The sequence below is a fragment of the Cimex lectularius genome, unplaced genomic scaffold (assembly GCF_000648675.2).
Source record: "Cimex lectularius strain Harlan isolate CLEC.00 unplaced genomic scaffold, Clec_2.1 scaffold116, whole genome shotgun sequence".
Classification (NCBI taxonomy): Eukaryota; Metazoa; Arthropoda; class Insecta; order Hemiptera; family Cimicidae; genus Cimex; species Cimex lectularius.
This window is the reverse complement of record NW_019392765.1, coordinates 2,031,897-2,055,581: the sequence shown is the minus strand read 5'-3', so window position 1 is coordinate 2,055,581 and position 23,685 is coordinate 2,031,897. Positions and strand designations below refer to the sequence as shown.

Below are 23,685 nucleotides of genomic sequence, written 5' to 3'. Positions count from 1 at the left end.
CAACAGTAAGAACTCTCTTTTAAAGAGATCAAAAGTTTATCTTCTTAACATGTAGTTCTGCTGCCCCCTACTAGTGACAAAGGAATGATAATAGAAGAAAAGAAAGAGGACACTTCATCTCATGATTTGTGGAGAAATCCTTCAAGAGTAGTGGTATCTCGTGTAGACGGTGGTTGAAGGGTTGGTGGTTGTGGTTTGAATTCTTAACTGTTGAGATTGCTGCTTGGTTGATAGTTCATTCAAAAAGTACAGGGGCTTTTGCATTTTCTGGCTTTCTTTCCAAACTTATCGTGATACCAGCAAAACCCGTTAGGTTGATGTCGCGAATGTGATTGTGAACGTGATCGTGGACGGTTTCGTAATTCAAGTTTTTTAATAGAAGAACTAAGTTGCGCAATTCGCTGTTCAAGTTGAGAAAGCTGATTTTGGAACAAAACGGTTTGTGAGGGAGGGGGTAGAATATTTTTGGTAGAGACACAAGAAGTATTCAAATAATCTAGGATTCTGTCTGCCATTATAGCCAAATTATCCAAGCTGTCAGTACTTGACTCTAGTACGTATCTTATATTAGCAGGCAACATTTGCATGAAGGCCCAACGCAAATCTTCACGGTTTATTAGAGATCCAGCAAGCGCGCGAATTTCTCTTAACAACTGACTAGGCCTTTTATCTCCCAACTCTATTTCTGTTAATAATTTCGTTAATTCTAGTCCCTGAGATTCCCCAAACTCTTGTTCGAGTCTGTCCATCAAGTCTGAATAAGGTTTTTGGGTCGGGGCTCGACGCAAGAAATCCGTTATCAGCCTGACCACTTCCGAGTCCAGCGACGCAAGGACGTAGTTAAATTTCATCGATTCCGTAGTGATCCTATGTGTTGAAAATATAGCTTCTACCTTTATTTTCCAAAGTTTGATGTCTTCCCTCCAAACAGGCGGTATTTGTATGGATCCTCTGTTGATTTCGTCCAATAACGTGGAGTCGTAGGTATTATTCGAGTCTGCACCATCATGCGGCATCGTCGTTGTTTCAGAAATTTGTACTTACTAAGTCCTAAACTCGGTGGTTACTTATGCAGATGTACAATAACGTACAAATATAGTCATATATCGAACAAAGTTTATGCTATGAAATGCACGTGGTGGCAGAAACCGTTAGAACTCTCTTCTTGACAGCAGTGTTGCCGCTGCAGTGCCGCCACAAGACTCCTATTTATTTATCTATATTTATTTATATATACATACATACGAATCAAAGATCCTTTTACAAAGAATATAAATCAGGACATAATTACAAAATAACAACAAACATTAATAATAATTCACTAGTTTTCGTGGTCCGCTTGACTAATTAATATCTTTCAATTAATTAAGGTTTTTAGTTGAGATAAAAAAGTCAGTGTAACGAGCGGGATTCGAACCCACGACCTTCGGCAGATACGCCGCTACTACTTGAGCCTTCGTGACTTTGATCCACTTGGACACTAACTTCCCATCTCAACCTCACCTTTGAATTTAATAATAATAAATTGATTAATAATAATAATAAACAACAAACTGTATTTATATATTTTATATAACAATATATGATATTTTATATAATAGAATAATTAAATTTTATATAGAACAACCCATTGAGCACAGTAAGACTTTTTTCAATCTAACCATTAACCGTCCACAATATAATACTGCGTGATTACTTGTCTTATGTGATCAAATGTATTTATTAGCGTGAATATATTGTGTCACTGGGTCAACGGTGAAATGCTACTGTCTAACTTCAACCCTAACTTAGGTTATTTTTGGGTAAGTTGTATAATGTAATGAGTAACAAAAATTTTGCTACATATGATTTTTTTTAATGCAACTTATAATGGAATAATTAAAAAGGAAGTTAGTTATACACTTAGAATGTCAAGTATGTACCTTCAAGGAACCGGATCAGGCGTTGTACATGCCCAAAACATCAGTAATCAGACTTATTAAGTAAGGACACCTTAGTCTTTCAAGCTGAAACTCATGCCATCAATAGTTGTGCTTGAAAAATCTTGAAAGAGGTTGCAATGGCAAAAACCCTCATAAGATAAGCCAAGCAGCTTTTAAAGCAATAGCCTGTAAAAAATCATATTGAAATTAATCTGTAAAAGCATCCAAAATCTCCAAAACCCGGAGAAACACAACAACCTGGTGATATCTTGGGTGCTAGAACGAAAAATAAAGAAAAAACAGGCACACTGACCAGAGAAGGACCTGCAATACAGTAAATACACCCTGACCTATACTTGGGATAACAAAAACAAACATAGAATCCTCATCACAAATGGATCCAGAAGAGGCAAAAGGAGAAATGGATAAACTCTAGGGCGCTAGACACAGTAAACTTATGCTAAAGCAACCCTCACCAAAACTCACTGCTGCAGTTAGATAGGGCTAAAGTCGGAGGCCTGATAGGACCATTTACCTATCCCTGGCATATGAGCAAACATGTACATAAAATTCAACGATGACCTCATTTGTAGGTTATGCAATGAGGAGCAAGAAACAGCCACCTATATAATCTAAGATGAGCAAAGCAACTGCTCAATGGAGACATAACCTGGGATACAAAGAAAACCCAGGGAAAGGAATTGTAGCTATGGCAGTCAATGATAGTACTCCTTAAAAGAAGGATCGAATCAACAGACTGAACTAAAGACTAAGAAAATAGGAAAATACCAGAAGGCTGCAGTGCTTGGGGAGCATAAACAACCATCTCATAGTTTCTTTCATCATCATCATCATCATGTACCTTCAACCCACTAAAATTGATAAGTACAGAGCAATGCATAGATGAGAATGAGGGTTGTGTTTAGCTTTATAACATGCATGTGTTGAGGGCATTCACTGAAGCATGATTTTATGTAGGACAAATATAATACTGACACATGTTTATTATTGATTTGGCTTAGTCTGAAAGAGAATTGACAAAGTTGACGGTGGGTGTTGGTCTCTGGGGTCAGCCTGTGAGTGTGACTCACCCAAAAGCAATCCAGTGCCAGTTCAATAAAGAATTGACATTATGAAAGTTTGGTTGGCATTTTTCCCACATGCGATACAGTTGCATGAGCTGACAAAATTATCTGGTTATATCATTTTTATTTATTTATTTTTTAGTTTAAATTCTGCTAGAAGGTCTTCTATTTACAATATTTGTTTATCCACTGTTGTTTTTTAAAATCAATTAACCTGGTTAAAAAAAAGTTTTCTTATAAATAAATTGTTATCCAAATTATCAATGTAATAAAATTTTACAATTTTAAACCCATTTTTATTGTAGACAGATAAATATCTGAGTGTCAGCAAGAGAATGGAGTCCTCTAAGGCACTGAAATGACTGAAGTTCAGATAAAAATGCAGTTCCAGAACCGAAGGATGAAATTGAAGAAGCAGTTGGTGTCCTGGTTGAAGATAGCGCTGATGCTGATTTATTTCCCTCATCAATATTCACCAATCATCAACCATCCATCATCAATTTATGTGTCACACCCACTAACATGTCTGATTCACCAGAGCCTACGAAGCTACTGTATATGAATAAAAAAAAAAAGTAGCCATTTTTGTACATAACTGGCCATTTATTGTAAATATAGCTGTTATAATTTTGTTGAAATTTGTTTAAAATATTATTTGATAAAGTATTAACTTTTTCTCATTTTTGTGTTTATTTGTGTAATTAAAAAAAGAATTAACAAGGGACTTTTTAATTGTAAACCCTCTATTCCCAGCTTTTGATAATATTTTTTATATTACATTTATTGGTTATTGACAACACAATAATATACAAAAATTATATTAGGTAAATAATTTCTACATACTATTCTGAATTTATCGCTTGAGTCACTTGTAGGAGACATTGCCCAGTGACTACATTTCTTCACACTGACACCTTGTCATTCATCAAATAGTGAGAAGACCTCGGGACATTTTTGCTTTAATTGTCTTGGTGGATTTTCTGGTATGGCTGGATGTAATAACAATTGTTCTAGTAGATTATTTTGGATGCTCAGTGTTTGACGAAATTTTTTTCTAGCAGATTTTGATGAGGTTATGCGCAAATGGGGTGTTTACGTTGTTATGAATCATTTTATTTCAAACATAAAAAAGGAGAATTTATATTTGATGGAGATTTTAGACTAATTTGATTAGAGACATTGTGAATTGGGTCCTTGGTCGAGCCCCACACTTCACAACCATAATTTTGATCACTTGACCGTCTTTTAAATAATTTATAAGGTCGGTTTGTTTCTTGTTTTTTCACTCTTGTGTGCGGATTCCAAGACAGTCGTTTTTCCAAGAAAAGTGCAAGATAGTGCACAAGGTCAGCTGTAGGCAATGGGAAGTTATTCTCACTGATAAAATTTATCTGTTATTCATTTTGCTAGGTTTATTTTCATTCTTCGCTTTGTGAACCGTACTGTTAATTCATTCATGTGTTGTAAGTGCTGAGTGTTAATGAAGGGGTCTGAATTGCATGCAAAAATCGCTTTATCATCAGCGAAAGTATGTGCTGAAATGTTAACATGTGTAGGAATATCTGCAGTGTATACTGAAAAAAGCAATGGGCCAAGAACGCTTCCCAGAGGAACACCTGGTCTAATAAGGTTAGTGTATTATTGAACTGAAAATTCAGTTCCCTGTCAGACTTGGCAAAATCGGTCCATCTGATATGATCTCAGCATGAGACAGTACGCATGAGAGAGGATGTTCTTCAGTTTCCAAAGCAGGCCGAGTGTCAGGCTCGATCCTTTTCTGAAATAATGTTTTAAGGAGTTTTTCTATAATTTTGGCAAGGATATATAGGAGGACTTAATTGTGTATATCTGATGGGGTAAATTCTTTAGGTGGAGGAGAATTACAAGTGGGTACTTTTTGGAAGCAAAACCCTGTTTTTTGGTTTAAACAGGCAGAGACTAGTTTTATTATCAATTTAAAAACAAACAAAAAAATCAGTAAAATGGCTTAATTATAAAATTTGTTAAGACAACAATATAATTGCAATACATATTGTCCACATAAAAAGAACAAAATGGCAAAAGTTAAATAATGAGGAATTTCATAGGAGCATACAAAGACAAAATACTTTTAAAAAAATGTATTGCTCACAATAAATAAACAGAAATACAAAATAAAATTTAAATCTAAGTTCGATAATTTATTATTAACAATATAAATTTGGTCTTTTCTTACACGAGCCTCTGCGTTTAAAGTTAATTCAGCCTTTAAAATTTGTTGACATATTATTTACATAACATTACCTTGAATTGAGATTAACCGTTTAACAATCATACTTTTGTATCATGCAATCATTAAGACATATATATGTATGGCATATTTAATATATAAATGAAAAATAATTTATCATAAACAAAACAAGTAGAAAAATATATAAAGTTAAAACACACAAATTTGCATTAAACATTCTTATGTAAAGTAAAAATTATATGAAACGACTTTTAGCATTTGCAGCTGGATAATTTTTTCATTTCAAATTATTAAGTAGTTCAGTATTAAGTAATTTACCCCAAGTACAAACCAAAAAGAACATTTTGAAAAACGTTTAAAGTACATCGTCCTTCTTTATTAGCAGCTGCAAAATTCAAGTAATGTACATTTTTCATTTTATTTCTTAGGAAGTCTATAAGAATGGGGATATTAACTGGTACAAGTATGAGTACCTTCAGTTCATTTGGCAAAAACAAAAAACCGCGACTGTGTCAGTCAGGGTGCATTCTCTCATTTCAGTTCTCACAATTAATGTGAATTTAAATTAACTAGTCTAAAAGCCTAAAATTAACTTAAAAAAACTTAAACTTTAAATCTTAATAACACAGTTTGAAACAATATTGCAAGATGACAAACAAAATTCTCTTAGATAATCAAATGTGTTATAAATATAACTGAAGAAATATATAAAATATCATCTCTAAAATAATTAAATGAGTAATTAACCTATAAATATAACTGAAAAAAAATCAAATTATCAGTGTTATTGCTTCAACAAACAAAGTTTTTTTTATTATTTATTTTTGATGAATGTGTCAGCCTTTGATGATATTTCTTTTGCAGTTAGAGTACCGTATTATTAAAAGACTTTTACACCCAATTATCTAATCTTCAAAAAACAAACATTTTCATATTTGAAATTAACAAGGTGTTTATTTTAATTTTTATTCTTTTTTTTAGATTATTGAATCATTCTTAAATGAGTTGTTTTATGATTGTTTATTTTATTCTTATTGTTGCTTTTGTTGCTTATTTTATATATATTGTTGTTCTTGTTTTGTTTTTGACTAGAAGAAGGAGCAATGGTCGGTTATTCTTTTTAGTGAATCCATTGTGCAATCATCCATCTGTGATTGGACGTTTCTTAAGTGGAAGAAACAATGCTATAACTGCACAACCTTAAATAAAACATAAGTCATAATGTTGTTAAATGTTTAAACATGTAAAATAAAACCTTGATATTAAAAAAAAAAAAATAAAATTAATTAGTAGGTTGTAAGTGTTAATGATGTACAAACTTACCTATCATTATGGCAGTAAATAAGAAAGTAGGAATTGTGCAGTTGTAATCTATGAGGTAGCCGAAGAAAAGACTAGCGACTAAAGCTCCCACTTTTCCAAGACTGAGGCACACACCATTTGCCATGGCACTAAAATCACCGTTACATTAAAACAAATATTTCATAAAATTTGCGGCATTTATTACCATATTTGTGAAGGGAAGAGATCTACCAAACTGCAAAACATCGTCATAACGCTCAATGAAGCGAACGCCTCAAATAAGCATGACAAAATCAGATTTTGGAATGATGAAGTGACAAAATACATAGCCAGGCATGATATCCCTGCTACGCCCATGCAAAATACTAAAAAAACAAAATTAAACAAATTTTTAATCGATGGAAAATTCTATATTTAATCTTCCATAAACACCAAAAAAAGCTTTGTATAAAGGATGAATTTGGCCAAATACTTAAATTTGGTTTTAAATAAAATGAATATTTACCAAGGAAAAATTTACAACCCAAACGACTGATACACATTGAAAGCCATAAGCTTGTCGGAATGCAAGAAAGGCCAATGATCACAGAGTTCTTGAATATTTCAGGATTGACTTCATTGTGGCATTCATTCGTCGTTTCTATGAAGATAGAGGCCACTTCGCACATTGATGTCGTCTGTCCAGGATGTTGCTGTTCGAAAGTGTTAAACCTCGAAAACAGCTCAGGAAACCACAACATGAACGTGTAATACCTACAATTTAAAATTTGCTTCAGATTATTTTAAAATGTTAAAATGTAAAACTTACACTCCAGTCACTCCGAATGATATTATCCCGACCAATGAGATATTTAGGAAATGCGGTTTGACAAGAAGAAGTTGGGTCTGCGTTTTCATGTCATAAAAAATCGACTGAAACGTACGTTTTGGCTTAGTAAGTTGAGAGTTGTTATTTCTGCTAATGACGCTTATGCCTTTTTCCTCCATGAGCTCACACTGAAATATAATTGTTAAAAATATTAACAAATAATACATAGTATGTGTTAATTAAATTTAAAGTTGATTATCTACAATTATTAAATTCACTAATTTCATGGTCCGCTTGACCAATGAATATATTGCAATCAATTAAGGTTTTTAGTTGAGATAAAAAAGTCAATGGCACGAGCGGGATTCGAACCCACGGTCTTCGGCTAGATACGCCGCTGCTCTACCACTTGAACTATCGTGACCACGATCCACTCGGACACCAACTTCCTTTCTCAATCCCACCTTTTGAGTTCCCCCCCTTTTTACCATTTTTCAAATGTCGTATAATGAAATGGCCACGGAGAGCTTTAGTGTCGCCAAGAGTCCAATCCGATTACACGACATTTGAAAAATGGCAAAAAGGAGGGAAAACTCAAAAGGTGGCGTTCAGAAAGGAAGTTGGTGTTCGAGTGGATCGAGGTCACGAAAGCTCAAGTGGTAGAGCAGTAGAGTATCTAGCCGAAGATCGTGGGTTCGAATCCCGCTCGTGCCATTGACTTTTTTATCTCAACTAAAAACCTTAATTAATTGTAATCTGTAATTATCCTGGTTACGATATCATATTCATTCTGTTTTTAATAATAAAAATTGTTAAATTTTTATTCAAAAAATATTGAATCTTTTTTCTATTTGTCTATCATGAACATAATATCCAAAACCTTCAACTTTTTCAAAACAAAATACTTAAAGCATAGCCAACACAGTGTGGCATTTTCGAAACTTTATTGAAAGATTAAAGTTTTTTTTATATTTATTGTCTTTGTAATTATTTAGGCCTTCACACACTGTCTTATTTTTGTATTTTATGTTACAAAAAGAATAGCCATTGCAAAATTGGTTTTATATGGAGTCTGGTGAAAGTTTTTTTTTTCCTTTTTACTTTGCCTAACTGTGATGAGCTCCGTGTCAATGCCTAAACCGTTGCGGCCACTGATGTCCCCTATCAAAGTTTATTAGATGTTCCATTCAATGTCAAAATTCGAATATATAAATCAGTCTTTCACTCAGTGTTCTGTTATAGTACTCAAATCTGGTTTTGTCCAGCAATATGAGACACTTGAAAAGTGTCAGCGATTTTATTACAAAAAATTACTTACTGTACCATTAGTCACCCAAAACTTTTTGGTCATTGAAACTACCTTGTCGGCTATTTTCATTTTCTCTCTCACTTCATATAAAATACTGATTAAAGTCTCTATCGCTTCCAGATTTCCGTTTCCCCAAAATTACTAAGCTTCGTATTATAGAAAAGAAAACCTTCTAGCTCAAAGAGTAGATATCATTGTCCCAAAAACATTGTAATTTGTTACATACATCCGAATATATGTCTTTATTGGGTGCTCAATTGTCACTACTCCAATCTTAAATAAGTACCAATTATCATGAAGAGTGTATGCAGCGGGTTACATTTTCTGATCAATTTTAATTGTATAAGACAATTATGACAGATTATAAAGTTCATTGCTGGTGGTACAAGAAAACCTAAATCTAGTTGAGTGAATTAGGCCCAGTTCACATGGAGGCAATCTGTACGAGAAACGCGTTTGCCAAACTGGTATGAGATACAAAAAGTATCCTGGTGACTAGATTTAATCACCTCTACTCCATCTCTTCTTTATCCTCTACCAAGTGTTTGAGGACCTATCCGATCAGTCAATACAGAAAAAGTATCAAGTAACCAAAAATCCCAAGTAACTAAAAATTGGTATCTCATATAGGTCATCTGTCAGTATCCCCATCTGATAACCTGAAAATTCTTCAAATGTCTAATATTTAGATATTCTGTATGTCTGTCTTATATGTTTTTCCTTACTATAAAAATACAGATTATCTTTAGATGGAAAATTTTCAAATATGTCAAATATTTCACTCTTTTTTTTCTTCTTTGACTAAGAGTATTCGATTACCCTTTACTTTCATAATTTTTTTTTTTAAACATACCACGAATAAAGATTGATGGCAACCGGTGTTGACAGAGTAGACGTATCTTAATACTTCTACGGCTTTCTCGCGTTCTCCGATGTCTTCATAATATTTTGGACTTTCAGGAAATCCCATCGCAATGAAACCCAATACAATCATGACGCTTGCATTTGTCGCGACGTACAAATTCCAAGATGCATAGTTGAAGTATTCGCTTTCGAACCTCAAGTTTGTTGGGATGATCGCCCATGCTAGGCCTGAAAGTTTACTCATTTAAATGATTAAATTTTATAAATTATGGAAACAATTAGTTATTTCTCTTACAAGGAGACAGTGTGATGCCGACTGTCCACCAAAACTCCATCCAACTGACGACCTTTTCTTTCAGCTTTTCAGGTTGAAATTCAGCGAGGTATGGTAGGCATACACTTAGCACTCCTGCAAGGCTGAAAATTTTCATATAAATTTTTAAAACAACGGAACTACTTATGTTAATAGTGAATCGTTTTAATCGCATACCCTACTGCACTAATAATCCTAAACACCATAAAAATGATGAAGTTCGGTGCAAAACTGGATAAAAGGCTGGAAAGTCCCCCAGACAACAGCGTCATGACATATATCCATTTTCTTCCATATATGTCGGCAAGCGTACCCCAAAGAAATGCTCCGATTATTATACCTGAGATTGTAAAATAGAGGAGTTTCTTTTGTTAGCATTCAATTCCAGAGCAAGGCGAGATAGAAAAACTTATTCAAACAGGCCTAGTGCTACTTACTAAATGTCCATCCATAAAAATCAACTAAATAAAACTACAAAAAGAAAGAAACGTTAATGTTATATTACAATTAATTAAGGTTTTTAGTTGAGATAAAAAAGTCAATAGCACGAGCGGGATTCGAACCCACGATCTTCGGCTAGATACACCGCTGCGCTACTAACTTTACAACTAAAAACCTTAATTAATTGTAACATATTAATTGGTCAAGCGGACCACGAAATTAGTGAAGTTAATGTTATATATTTTAGCATTTTGTTTTTTAACACTTTCTGTTTTAACAATTTTTTCAGCAAAATTTTTTGCTATACAAATGAAGCAAGATAGATGCATAAAATGTAAATGTAATAATGCAATAACGTACCTAGTTGAGGAAATGCTGACAAATATCCAGCATCTTTTGATGATATATCGAAATCACATCTTGCAGCTGGTATCACAAAGGAAACCACTATGGTTTCCATGGCCACAGAGCTATATGAGCAGCCAACAAGGAGAAAGAGCAAATAATGAAATTTGCCATATCCTGGAAAATACAGCATGTGAGAAGTCACGAGACCATTTATCTGGTTTGTTTTAAATTTGCTTTATTAACTGCCTTAAAAGTATGTCACAGAATTTTGTCATTGTTGAAGTGAAAATTATAAGGATAGCAAACAAAATTTGCTGCAAGTTAATTGAAAAATCAATTATTATATTTTTCTGTATAATTTGCTGTACTGTAGCCAAATGAAGAGGAGCATACATTTTAATATATGTAATTATTTAATCTATTTCACCAATTATGTCATTGTTGAAGAGAAAATGGTTAAAAACCGAGATACTAGCAAAATTAAAAAAAAGGACATTTAAACCAAATAACAAACAAAATTTGATGCAAGAAAATACTATATTTTTCTGCATAATTTGGTTATTCCATAACCAAATAATCAGGAGTGTAAAAGTTTTATTAAAATTATTTACACCATGTTCGCGATTTTTTTTTTTTAAATTGATGAATCGATAAAAATGGATGGAACCGTAAACTGATAAAATCACACTGTTTGAAATTTTACCTGCTTTTTCAAGAGCTGCTTCGAAAGGTAAACTTGCATGTGATTCCGTTTCTGAAACAGACAGAGAAACAGATTAAAATTCAGTTTTAAAAGTTTTCTTTCTTTTCTAAACCTACTTAAAAGTTTCATTTATATTATACTCAATTATAATTAGACTAATTTAATAATTATCAATATTAGACTTTTTAATTAGCACAACAATTTGGCAAACATATTAAATTGAAATAAAAAGGCATATGATATTTTTTCGTTGAGGGTTTTTTTTTTTTAAAGTTTAGCATTGCAGCTAGTAATGATAAATTTTTTATGGGGGTGCACGACAGCAGTGTTCATATCAGGCCCCCGGGTGCAAGTGTTTTTGAAGAAAAAAAGCCCATTTTGTCGAGTTCGAATGCGAGGCTGCTGGATTCGAACCCGGGAATTTTACCTTGATAAGCGCAGTGTCAACGCCTAACCGCGGGGAACACACCCGATGCAACAGTATGCGACGCTACCCGACGGCTTGCCACGTTTTGGTAGGGTGTGCACATCTATACGACGTCAAGCGCACGCCACGTACAGTCACACAGCGTGTATCACAAATCAGATCACAATTGCAACGCCTCTTTTGTTCTTAAGGCATTATTTTGAGCAAAACCATGTAATAAATTGTTAGTTAAATTTTATGAACACAACCAAGTAATAAATTGTTAGTTAAAATAAATTGTTTTAAATAAAATTATTCCGGTGTTTTGATAAATTTTCTGCCTAACCATCATAATTAAATAATTTCTATAAAAACTCATGAATTTTTGATCTCGTTTAATTTGGTTTGTATTAAAATAAGAATGTTCTAATTAATATAACGAGAAAATTACAAATATTTAGTTTGAAATAAACTATAAAAATATGAGTGTCCTGTTCTGACTCTACTCGACGAAAATGGTGTAATTTTATAAGAAAAAACATGAAATAAATTGTTAGTTAAATTTGCTGAGCAAATCCATGTAATAAATTGTTAGTTAAATTCATTCTATCAATAAATGGTATTCCGGCGTTTTGATCAATTTTCTACCAAACCATTAAAATTAATTTTGTTTAAATAAATACTAACGAATTTTGAACTCGGTTAATTTGGTTTATATTAAAAATAAGTATGTTGTAATTAATATAACGACAACAATGCATGTAGTTTGAATAAAAATATGAATGTCCGGTTCTTTGTCTTCGACTGTACTCCATGCTACCCGACGAAAATCTGGACAGTGGGGCAGAGCGTAAAGTAGAGTTGCGTTGCATGGCATCGGATAGCATCGGTTGTGTTCCCGGCTTAAATCGTACCACCTACGCCCCTAAGATGGTAATTTTAATTTTTTTTTGGTGTATATTATTATTTTTTGTATCTTTCTTTTCAAACAAATTTCTTGTTTTAGAAATGTAAGTTCTTCCAGTTCGGATCGGCGTAATGAGGATCAACGCGTCCAAGGAGAGAAAGAGCATTATGATAATTTAATTTTTTATTGTAAATAATTATTACAAATGGATACAATATCAAATGGTTATTTTTTCGGAGTCGAATTTTAGTTAGCAGTTATTTCCTATTTGCCCAACTATCCCCATCGTAAACCTGCAATGTTTCTTGGTTTGTATTCACTTTATTCTGTATGTCATATTTATTTCAGTGAGCAGCTATTACTTTTTTTTCTTCTATAACAAAACACTAGTAAAAATTGAAATTGAACTGACGAGAATTAAAAACGAATTTGCCGGTTTAGTATAACCTGAGTAACAAAATTCGCACTTATTCGGTGAAAAAAAGTTTAATAATTTTTTAAAATCTTTCCTGATACAGCAAGGAAACAAAAAATTTACCCAGCCTAGGACATTTTGGGAAATGGCCATTAAAAGTGTTAATGTTCTTTTTTAATAAATCGTTTATTTGTAACCAGTGTATTTTTTCCTAGTCACAGCACTGCTTAAGCAGTAGGGTTAGGATGATCACAATTTAGTGTGATACTTTTGGATGCGGAATCAATTCGTCGATAAAAAAAAAATCCATTTCGTGGTCCAGTTGACCAAATAATTTCTTTCAATTAATCTTTATGTAAGGTATTGGTTGAAATGAAAAGTTAGTGTCACGAGCGAGATTCGAACCCACGACCTGCTCGACCACTTGAGCTTCTACAAGCTTGAGTAGATCGTGACTTCGATCTACTCGGACACCAACTTCCCACTTCAACCTACTACTGCTCGTGACACTAACTTTTTAATTTCAACCAATACCTTACATAAAGATTGAAAAGATTGATTAATTGAAATCAATGTTGAAGTTGTGGATAGTGAGGTTAGTGACGTAGCTTTGACAATTCGTCTGAGGACAGGGTGAAAAGTTTGGATGTGTTGGATATTGGATGGCTTGGCGAAACTTTCCTGATACATATTAGAAAATAATAATGTCTTGTATAGAGTTAGTTGAGTTTTGGTGTCCAAGTCTTCTGCTAAGTTGTCTCTTAAGTGCCGTATGGGGATTCCACGTCAGTCTGTTGATAATAGTATTATAATTAAGTGGAAGTCGGTCGCTCTTTCTTAAACAATTAATGTAAATTAAGATTTCCCTCTTTCAATCTTGTCCTCAACAGTTTGCATCAATCTTTGATAATTCAAGGTGTTTTTTGGATGTTGGAGGTTCTTGGATTGGATTCGGGTTCAAAGACGTCATTCGAATAGGTGGAGATTTTTGTGAGAAGTATAGAAAAGTCAACAGTATAAATGATTAGTCCGATAATTCCCCCTTGTGAAACGAATGCTTTTATCGGTCTGGCATTTGTGCATTCGTTCGGCACCCACACTACACTTTAAATTTACAAGTTAAATCTAAGCAGGAAATAAAACTTTAGAGCAATATCTAAGATGTATAGGACAAGAGTAAAATTTTACTTACTGGAACGCGTTGGAGCAGTCTTGATACTTAATTTTTTGACTTGTTTAGCAACATTTGTTTTATATATTATTTGGAGATCGTGAGATGCGGTCTGGTGTGACGTAGGTTTTACAAAAATATTTTCTTTGCAGTGCCAACGTTTCGATCTTTATTGAGATCATGTTCAGATGGTTTTCTAAAACCTACGTCACACCAGATCGCATCTCACGATCTCCAAATAATCATTAACTAATGGTCACTAAACATCACACATTTGTTCCAAATTATTTGAAAACCCTAAAACGATCTGGAAACTGATTTTTCATCAAAACCCACTTGTCAACCCTTGGAAAATCTGATCACGTAAGCAAAACTGAACAGTTCGTTGGTGAAACATTGTTCCGGTTCATCAAAGAAGTGCAACCCCATTTATGATAATAACTAATCCTGTATAACCTAATAAACTAATCCATGAACGATTTTGTATTGCATTTATTGTGTCAAATGTTAGTTAAAAATATTAAAAGCATAACGAAAAATGTTTTTAAATTTAGCATCTATCGTCAGGATAGACGTTATGCTTACAAGTTCGATTGAGATTAGAAAAAAATACTACCTCAATGAAAACAGATGCATCCGGAATACCAATTTTTTTTTAAACATGTATTTTGAAAAATTGAAAACTTTTTTAAAAATATACTTAGAACAAGAGGAAATACGCTGGACCAAAGCCCGCGCAGGTGCTCCCTATGCAGAGAAAGGTTGCTCGATGTGTCCCACTTAATAAAGGCGTGTCATGCCTTGGCTCCATACAGAGAGCGTGTAGGCCTGCCGCCAAATTTAAGAATGGATCTCGGACTCGGTAGGGAAATGGTCCCCTGTTCTGCTTTTTAGAGGAATTGGGAATTTTTTAAATTGTATATAGCCGTCAAAATATATGTTTTGTATGAGTGATTGTATTTATTAGAGTGAATGGGGAGGGGGTTGATGGGGGAATAGCATGCCCATCGCCCCTCGGGCTGTGTACGTGGTTTGGGTCGATGGCGGGGGGGGGAGGAATTAACACGAGACAACTATTAGGCAAAGGTAAGTAAAAGAATTAAACAAATAAGATTAATAATTTTTGTACAAACACACTTGTTATAGTTATTGAGCTTATGTTTATGATTTTATAAGTTTTTCTGCTTGTTGGTTCTATAAGTCTTCAATTCGAATTTTTCAAATTGTCATTTTAAGTACAATTTCGTTGAATTAAAAAAAAATCAATGTTTTTTAATATATTTTTCATACATAATACATTAATACTAATGAACTATTGTTATTTAAAAATTCGAACTATGTGTTGGAATATGTTCACAATTTTTATGAAAGAAGAGATTTATTGGTGTGGTTGGGATTCAAACTATGGTAAAATTGTAGGCAAGTTAAAACCGTTCAATAATTTAACATATAATTACTCACTGATGACGGCTAATTTTTTATCCATGTTAAACCCGTGGTCGCCTTTGAAAACGTATCTGCCCGATGACATGTTCGGTGCCATCTCGACCGTACTTGTGTTTTCAGGACGAAGCCCCAAACATTTATGCGTCGTCCCCACCATAAATTTTTAAAAACGGGGGTTCCCTTTCAGCCCGTGAGCGATTATCCGGTTCAGTCTAAAAAAAAGTACCGAGAGATCGAGGTAGTCGGGGTGGGACAGAACGTACCGCGAATCTGGTCAAGAATCCGCGGTTTTTCCGCTCGCGGTTCCACAAGTCTTTTCCAGGACAATTGGGTGTCAGTTATACATTATTGTAATTGTCTGGTTTCCCACGATTTTATCTTTTAATTTCGTTCGTATACCCTTCATCTGTAATTGCACGAACGTCGAATTCTTGTTTTACCAATGTCGTAATTATTCGTCCAGTCGGATAATTTGTGGCATATACTCCGTTTGTCCACCGTATCCATTGTTCCAAATCGAGATATCAGTTTTTTAGCAGTGAAAGAAATTAATTTGTAAAAACATACGAATCAAAATTTAATTTAAAAAAAAATATTCTGGATTAAGATTTCAATTTTTTATTTTCTTGTTTTCAGCCTTCCCGTTTTAAAATGTTATACTAAATGAACATAATTACACCAACTAGTTAAACAATAAAAGTAAATTGGTACAAAATATTTTATATCATCCGTAAAAAGCCATTAATTTTATTAATTTAAAATTTCTTCATAAAACGTTACGTATCTGTATATACCAGAAATTCAAAACGTTTTTTGTTTTAATGCGTATGAACAAATTACTTTCTTTTACAGTTCTCATTGTAAAAGTGTACAAAATTAAACCAAATAATAATTGATTTTTTAAAACAACTGTTTAATTAAGTAGTATCTAGAGAAAATTAGATCAATTGTCTTTTATTTTATTATTATTATTATTTCTTTTTCAAATTATTAGATTTTACGTTCTTAAAGTGTTAGTAAAGTTTGACACATTGGTCTGTTAACGAATAGTCGTCCAAAAGTTATTTACCGATATTAGTAAAAAATCCATTAAAAGCGTATTTATTTCGGTTTTAATCCTACATATGTAATTACAATTGGATCAACTGTTTTTTAAAATGTTTTAATCTTTTATTTAATTTAAAAAAAGTTTTTTTATCTTTTCCTTTAAGTGTTATTATAGTTTAAAAAATCAGACAAAATAATCACATGTTAAAGAATAATTGATGTTTTTTAAACTCCAGTCCTCATGTTGTGTAGCAGTTAAACGAAATTAAATCTGTTAAAGAATATGGTTTTTAGGTTACTGTCTTCAAGGATTATGCAGGTGTATGAAATCTGAAAAAAAAACCTGTTAAAAAAAGGCTTTTAGAATCTGGTAGTCGTTATTTTTGCAGGAAATCAAATAAAAGTTTTTATGTTATAGAATACAACTTTTAGTTTCAGATCTTCAAAGTACACAAAGTTTTTACAAAACTATCGGGTTGTCCGGAAAATAATGCAGGATTTTAAGTTTTCATTAAAAAAAATCTATATAAAATATTCTGTTTACGTTTACAGGATTACTCATNTTTATTGACTTTATCAATTCTAAAAATTCTGAATTCTACTCAGACGGAATTAATAAGTTACCAACACGTTGGGAGAAATGTATTGAGAGTATGGGAAATTATTTTCATTAAAGAACATTGCTTTAAAGTAACTAGTTTCTTTTTTTTTGTTTAATACCAAAATCCTGCATTATTTTCCGGACAACCCAATAAAATTTATTTCATAAAGGATAGGTTTTTAAATATTTCTCTTCCAGTGCTAAAGAAAAGTGGCAAAATCAAAAGTGGTCTAATAAAGAATAAAGAAGCAGAAAAATAGTTGAAAAAAGTCTGTTAAAGAATAATTGATTTTTTAGAATTTAAGTGCACAATTATATTGAGTAACAGCGAAAAGAAATTATGTATGCTAAAGAATAGGGTTCCAATTGGGAATTTCAGAAAAAATGATCTATTTAGAAATAACGTTTTTTTTTCTTTAAATTCTGTTCCTTTATTACTACAATTAAATTAAAACCTTGACAATTGATATATTAAAAAATAACGATTTTGTAGGTTTATGTCCTTCACGTGCTAACAGTTCAATTAAAAATTTTCAGGTTTTGATCCTTCAAATGTCATTGAAATTGAACAAATTTAAAAAAAAATTACCCCTTAATGAATTAGCGTTTTTTTTTTACTGTTCCTTTAAGTGATATTCTGCCCTGCTAAGACGAAATTCCGCATCTACTCTTCTCATAGTTTTAATAAATTAAGCTTTGTAACTTTTCATGTTGAATGACCTCATTTAAATTTTTTAAAAAATCTATTTCTAAAAATGTTATTAAATTATCGTTAAAACAGATTGTATGCCAAAGAAAGCAAATTTTTTTTAACACTAAGGTCATTCAAATGATATTGCAATGGAACGAAATAATTAAAAGTGGTTTAATAAGTAATAAGATATTTTTTGTTCTGTACCTTCAAATGCTATTAGTTTAAAAAAATCAGAGAAAATAATCGCCTGTTAAAGAATAACTGATTTTTTTAAACCCTCAATCATGTTCATGTTGCAGTTAAACGAAATTAGATCAGTTAAAGAATATGGTTTTTTAGATTACTGTTCGTATAGGATTATACAGGTGTATGAAATCTGAAAAAAAGGCAGTTAAAAAAGGTTTTTATGATTTGGTCTTCGATATGTTTACGGAAAATTAAATAAAAGTATATATGTTATAGAAGAAGTTTCTTTTAGATTCAGATCTTAAAATTGCACAAACCTTTTACAAAACCAAAATTTATTTGATAAAGAATAGGTTTTCAAATATTTCTCTTCCAGTGCTATAACAATTGTAAAAAAATTGTCCGTTAAAGAATGTAAATTGTTTTTTAAAGTTCAGGTCCTTCAAGTTTTATAACGATTGAGCAAAATGAAAAGTGGTCTAATAAAGAATAATCTCTGTTTATTTGTTCTGTTCTTTCAAGTAGAAAAGAATATTTGAAAAAGTCTGTTAAAGAATAAATGATTTTTTTACAATTTGAGTGCACAATTATATTCAGTAACAGCTAAAAGAAATTATATCTGCTGAAGAATAGTGTTTCAATTGAGAATTTCTGAAAAAAATGTTCTATTGAGAAATAATTTTTAAAAAAATTATTCTACTAATCCTTTATTGTAAAATTAAATTAAAACCTTGACAATTGATGCAGTAAAGAAAAGAATTTTTTTGGTTTATTTTCTTCAAGTGCTAACAGTTCAAATAAAAAAAATTCAGGTTTTGATCCTTCAGGTGTCATTAAAATTGAACAAATTGTTTTAAAATAATTAGCTCTTACAGAATAAGGATTTTTGACTGTTCTTCAAGTGATATTCTATCTCGCTAAGAAGAAATTCAGGATCTGCTATTTTGATAATTTTGAGAAATTGAGCTTTGATGTTTTTCCTGCTGAGTGACCTCAGTTAATTTGCCATATTTTGTTATAGTTTTTGGCCTAGGGGCCTAATTTTTTTTTAACCCTGAAAGCTTTTTTTTATTATAATTTATAATTTATTTATAGATTCACTTTTATTTTATGTATTTGTTGGGTTTTTACGTTTAATTTAGCCAGCAAAGATTTGTGATAATAACTTACGAAAAAGAACGTACCAGAAAATAAAGTATTTTTGCCAGCATAAATTGTTTTTTTATTACAATTTGTTTTACAATGCGATAGAAATGTAACTCATAATGAAACAAATATTTAAATAATTGAATTTCCATTCACTTTGTTCGATATAATACATCTCCCGTTACGTCGGAAACGAGTTTTTCTGCCGTAAAAAAAGTGGAAAATAACATTGGCACATGCTTTAATTTCACCTTGTGAAACGAGCACTTTTTTTATTAAGTTACGACAAAATTTTGGAAATACGATTTTTTGGCTAGTATTTTCTCCAAATCGTTTTATGTACACGCACAGCACGTCTTAATTTTAAACTGAATTTTTTTTATATTTCTGGCAGGATTTATACAGATTTTATCATGTTTTCAATAGGAAAAGTATCTAAGAATGCAATGGTAAAAAAGGGAAATTCGAAAAATCTGGAGGTACGGCATTTCTTCATAGCAGGGCAGTATTACAATGGAAAAACATTTTTTTGTAAAGAATCTTAATTTTTTATGTTCAGGCGTAATGACCCATAGTAGTTTATGGCCTTTCATTAATTAAAAAGAAGTGCTATTACAATTGAACGAAATAACTAAAAAATGTTCTATTAAAAAATAATTTTTTTTATTACAGTTATAGGCATCAGATTAGAACTCGTTAAAGAATGTCTTTTGTTTGTTCTGGTCTTTCAAGAATTATAATCGGTTGAAGCCATACAAAAAAAGGTAGATTGAAGAATAAGGTTTTTAGGTTATGATCCTTGAAGTGTCATAGTTGAATAAAATCATTAAAAAGTCTGATAAAAAACAAGGTTCAATACGCTTAGATTCTTAAACTACTATTACAATTGAATAAATATTTTTAAAAACAATTGCGCTAGCCTTTAATGCAATTAATCATCATGGTATTGACTATGATACATGTTTTAGGCACATCCTTGCAGGCTCGGGAAAGATTACAAACAAATTTCATATATAACTGGAAACATTCTCATTTTATTGTACTTTATTTTACATTTTACTTGTTAATTTTTAATTGTCGCTCATGAGGGGACGAGAAATCTATACGAGTTATGAAAAAAAATGGTTGATTCGTAACATGTTTTTAAAAACCTGACGCAGATTAAAAGAACAACAACTTTGGTAAAAGAACGGGATAAATCTACACTCGAATCGATTGTTTCCCAGCTGGTAAAGTTAGTTTTTCAAAGATTCTTGAACAACCAGAACCAATCAAAGAATTGTTGATGGGTTCACATCCGTATTTTTTAAATGACGGTTTGGTGCAACGTGATGGTAATTTTATGCCAAATTGTAAAAATCCAAAGGAAAGTTACCATTCAATTTGGAGTTTACATCCGGTTGAAGGCGAAATCACTGTACTTACTCAACAGGACAGAAGGCGCATATACATAGGATTCTAATGATTCCAGTCGTTTTACCGTTTACATTTAAGAGATTACAATTCCATATTAAACTCTCTTTAACTTTTAACTCGTATAAAACACAGAGAGATACCTTTTTTTGAGGGGTGAAATTTCCTATCGCTAGATTTGTCAATATACCAAGAACCAGAAGTAAGGATATCAATTTATTTTAGCAAAAAAGGAGGAATAGTCAGAAGCATTGCAAAAATAAAAAGAACGTAATCAATAAATAAACTCTCTGTACAAAAATACAAATTTACAATTAATTATTAAAATTGTCATTTTTTACCAAAGGGGTTGGGGGTTGATGCGGGAGACAGTTCTTTCCTCCACTGCGACATATACAGGACTATTGTGGAACCCCTATAGCTTAAAACTATACCTTGGAAAGTGCGCTATTGCTTAGAAAACTGAGCACTTTCCTTGGTGCGTCTTCGTGGATTTCCTTTGGTTTGAGAAGTGTGCTGCCGTGGTTGTACCGGATTCTCAAAGGATCTTTGGTTCCTCCTGACATAGCCAGCGCGTTTCCACCTCAGCTTTACCCACCTTCTTAAAATGATAGTTAAGAAGACATAACCGGTAAAGAGGTAATTTATCTCAAATCGTGCCTGCTGGGATCGATTTACAAATCTCTTAGCTTGCCTCATACCTGTTGACACTGTTTGAGATTTTATTTCTCATGCCATTTTCCCAGTTCCAACTTGGGCACACACTCCGGAGTACTTAACTATGTTTCTGGTCCAATGGGTGAGAGGCTTGTTTTGGCTAGTTGGTCAGCCTGTTCATTTTCTTCTATGCCTTCATGTCGGGAACCTACTTTAAGGTAATATTTTTTCGCTTTCCCAGAGACATTAGGCAGTTTCCCCAGACAAATTTGGAGTTGAAGCTAAAAGCATTTACTGCCATTATGGCTGCCTAGATCTCTGATAGAGTGTGAATTCATATAATATAGCGAAACCGAGCGAAGCCAGGACAACTGCTAGTGTATCATATATAAATAATTACAATAAATTAAGGTTTTTAGTTGAGATGAAAAAAAGCTAATGGCACGAGAGGGATTCGAACCCACGACCTTTGGCTTGATACGCCGCTGCTCTACCACCTGAGCTATCGTGACCTCGATCCACTCGGACATCAACTCCCCATCTCAACTCCACCTTATGAGTTTTCCCTCCTTTTGCCATTTTTCAAATGTCGTGTAATCGGTTTGGATTCTCGACGACAATTGAAATGGCGACGGAGAGATTTAGTGAAGTGTACTTCATTTTAATCATTAATTTCACTAATTTCGTGGTCCGCTTGACCAATTAAACATTACAATTAATTAAGGTTTTTAGTTGAGATGAAAAAAGCTAATGGCACGAGAGGGATTCGAACCCACGACCTTCGGCTTGATACGCCGCTGCTCTACCACCTGACCTTTTTTTCATCTCAACTAAAAACCTTAATTAATTGTAATTATTTAATTGGTCAAGCGGACCACGAAATTAGTGAATTATATATAAATGTTTTCTTTCTAGCTGTTTGTTTTAAAATGTTTTTAAATTTTTTAAAAAATGTTTTCATAAAGCATTTACTGCCATCATGGCTGCCTAGACGTCTGATAGTGTGTGAATTGATATAATATAGCGAAACCGAGCGAAGCCAGGACAACTGCTAGTGTATTATATATAAATGTTTTCTTTCTAGCTGTTTGTTTTAAAATGTTTTTAAATTTTTTAAAAAATGTTTTCATAAAGCATTTACAACCATTATGGCTGCCAAGACGTTTGATAGTGTGTGAATTCATATAATAAATAAATGTATATATATATATTAGTATATAATGTATATGTATATATATATATATAATGTGCAGTATTAAGAGTGCACTTTTCAGATCGTTTTTTGCCTTAATAGCGCACATAGTGTGCATTATATATATATATATATATATATATATATATATATATATATATATGTTACATAAGAATGTTCAACTCGAATTGGTGTGTTTTAACGCTTTATTTTTTTTTCTGCCAAATATATTCGATATATGTTTTAATGAATGCAAGATAAGAAAATGTAAATAACATTTTAAAGGCTGAATTAACTTTAGGCGCTGATGCTCTTGTTGTTAACTATAAATTATTGAACTTAAATAAGCTTAATTATAAAATTTGTTAATAAGTTCATTGACTATAAAACTCATTCCAAGAAAAATTAACTACCCTATATACAGTCTCTTAAGATAAATTGTTATTAAGCAGCAAAAATAAAATTTGCAGCATTGCACCAAAATAATAGCGTTTAAAGTGTACGACTTAATTTGATTTTTTGAAAATAAAATTATCAAATGTTGATTAGTAAATAGTTAATGAAGAGGCACAAGCTAATTTGAAAAGAAGCGATATACAATGCCCTAGGCAGGACGAGCAGGTTTCCCAGGTTCATGTATGTATACGTTTTGTCAACATTTGACAGAACTTACTCATAACGATGGGATTTGCGCTTTCTGGATGTTGGCAATGGACTGAAAGCCCACATGAAAACTGTCACCTTTTATCCATTTCGCATATTTGGTTTCATATTCAAGGCCTTGAGCTCATCACTCCTTATCTATTCGGTAATGATATTTAAACGCACAATTCGCGCGGAGTCCGCTGGTGGGAGGCTTCAAAAGCCATTACCACCCACCCCAACCCTTCGGACGATACCAAATTTCGGAAGAAAATTGAAGCATTTTTGGCTTCTCACATAATTCTACTTATTGTAATGTGTGTCTAAATATCATTACCGAATAGATATTATTAATTTATGGCGTTTTTATTGGGATTAATAATTTTTATTTTTTTTAGACCATAGTCTAAGAAGTCTCGTCCGACTTAATTATAATA

At 32.4% G+C, this 23,685-nt stretch overlaps 2 protein-coding genes across 3 annotated transcripts in view; one reads left to right on the top strand and one right to left on the bottom strand.

Annotated features, from left to right (window-relative positions):
* The first annotated feature begins 4,364 nt into the window (after window positions 1-4,364).
* Window positions 4,365-23,685, top strand: part of LOC106663694 (proton-associated sugar transporter A) — a 57,440-nt gene continuing 38,119 nt past the window's right edge. The window contains exon 1 of the mRNA XM_014388735.2: window positions 4,365-4,636. The gene's annotated coding sequence lies outside the window, so the exon portion shown is untranslated. The remainder of the gene's footprint in view (window positions 4,637-23,685) is intronic.
* LOC106663695 (synaptic vesicle glycoprotein 2B-like) lies at window positions 5,120-23,342 on the bottom strand. Of its 2 annotated transcripts, none has more exons than XM_014388739.2 (11): window positions 23,280-23,342; window positions 11,326-11,376; window positions 10,635-10,796; window positions 10,011-10,173; window positions 9,816-9,937; window positions 9,510-9,748; window positions 7,348-7,535; window positions 7,045-7,292; window positions 6,745-6,904; window positions 6,561-6,688; window positions 5,120-6,436 (listed from the first exon to the last, which is right to left on the bottom strand). In XM_014388739.2, exons 1-11 carry the CDS (start codon window positions 23,281-23,283, stop codon window positions 6,378-6,380), a joined length of 1,524 nt encoding a protein of 507 aa, XP_014244225.1. In that variant the 5' UTR covers window positions 23,284-23,342; the 3' UTR covers window positions 5,120-6,377. The 2 variants fall into 2 exon arrangements, with proteins under 2 accessions (XP_014244225.1, XP_014244224.1); XM_014388738.2 differs by lacking the exon at window positions 23,280-23,342 and adding an exon at window positions 15,686-15,784.

Bases quoted from the DNA above. Each gene is read 5' to 3' on its own strand.
- LOC106663695 (XM_014388738.2), bottom strand. From the start codon at position 15,767: ATGGCACCGAACATGTCATCGGGCAGATACGTTTTCAAAGGCGACCAC. The intron at 11,377-15,685 runs GTGAGTAATTAT...TGTCTGTTTCAG, and splicing joins TAAAAAATTAGCCGTCATCA to AAACGGAATCACATGCAAGT. The intron at 6,689-6,744 runs GTAATAAATGCC...CGGTGATTTTAG, and splicing joins CTCTTCCCTTCACAAATATG to TGCCATGGCAAATGGTGTGT.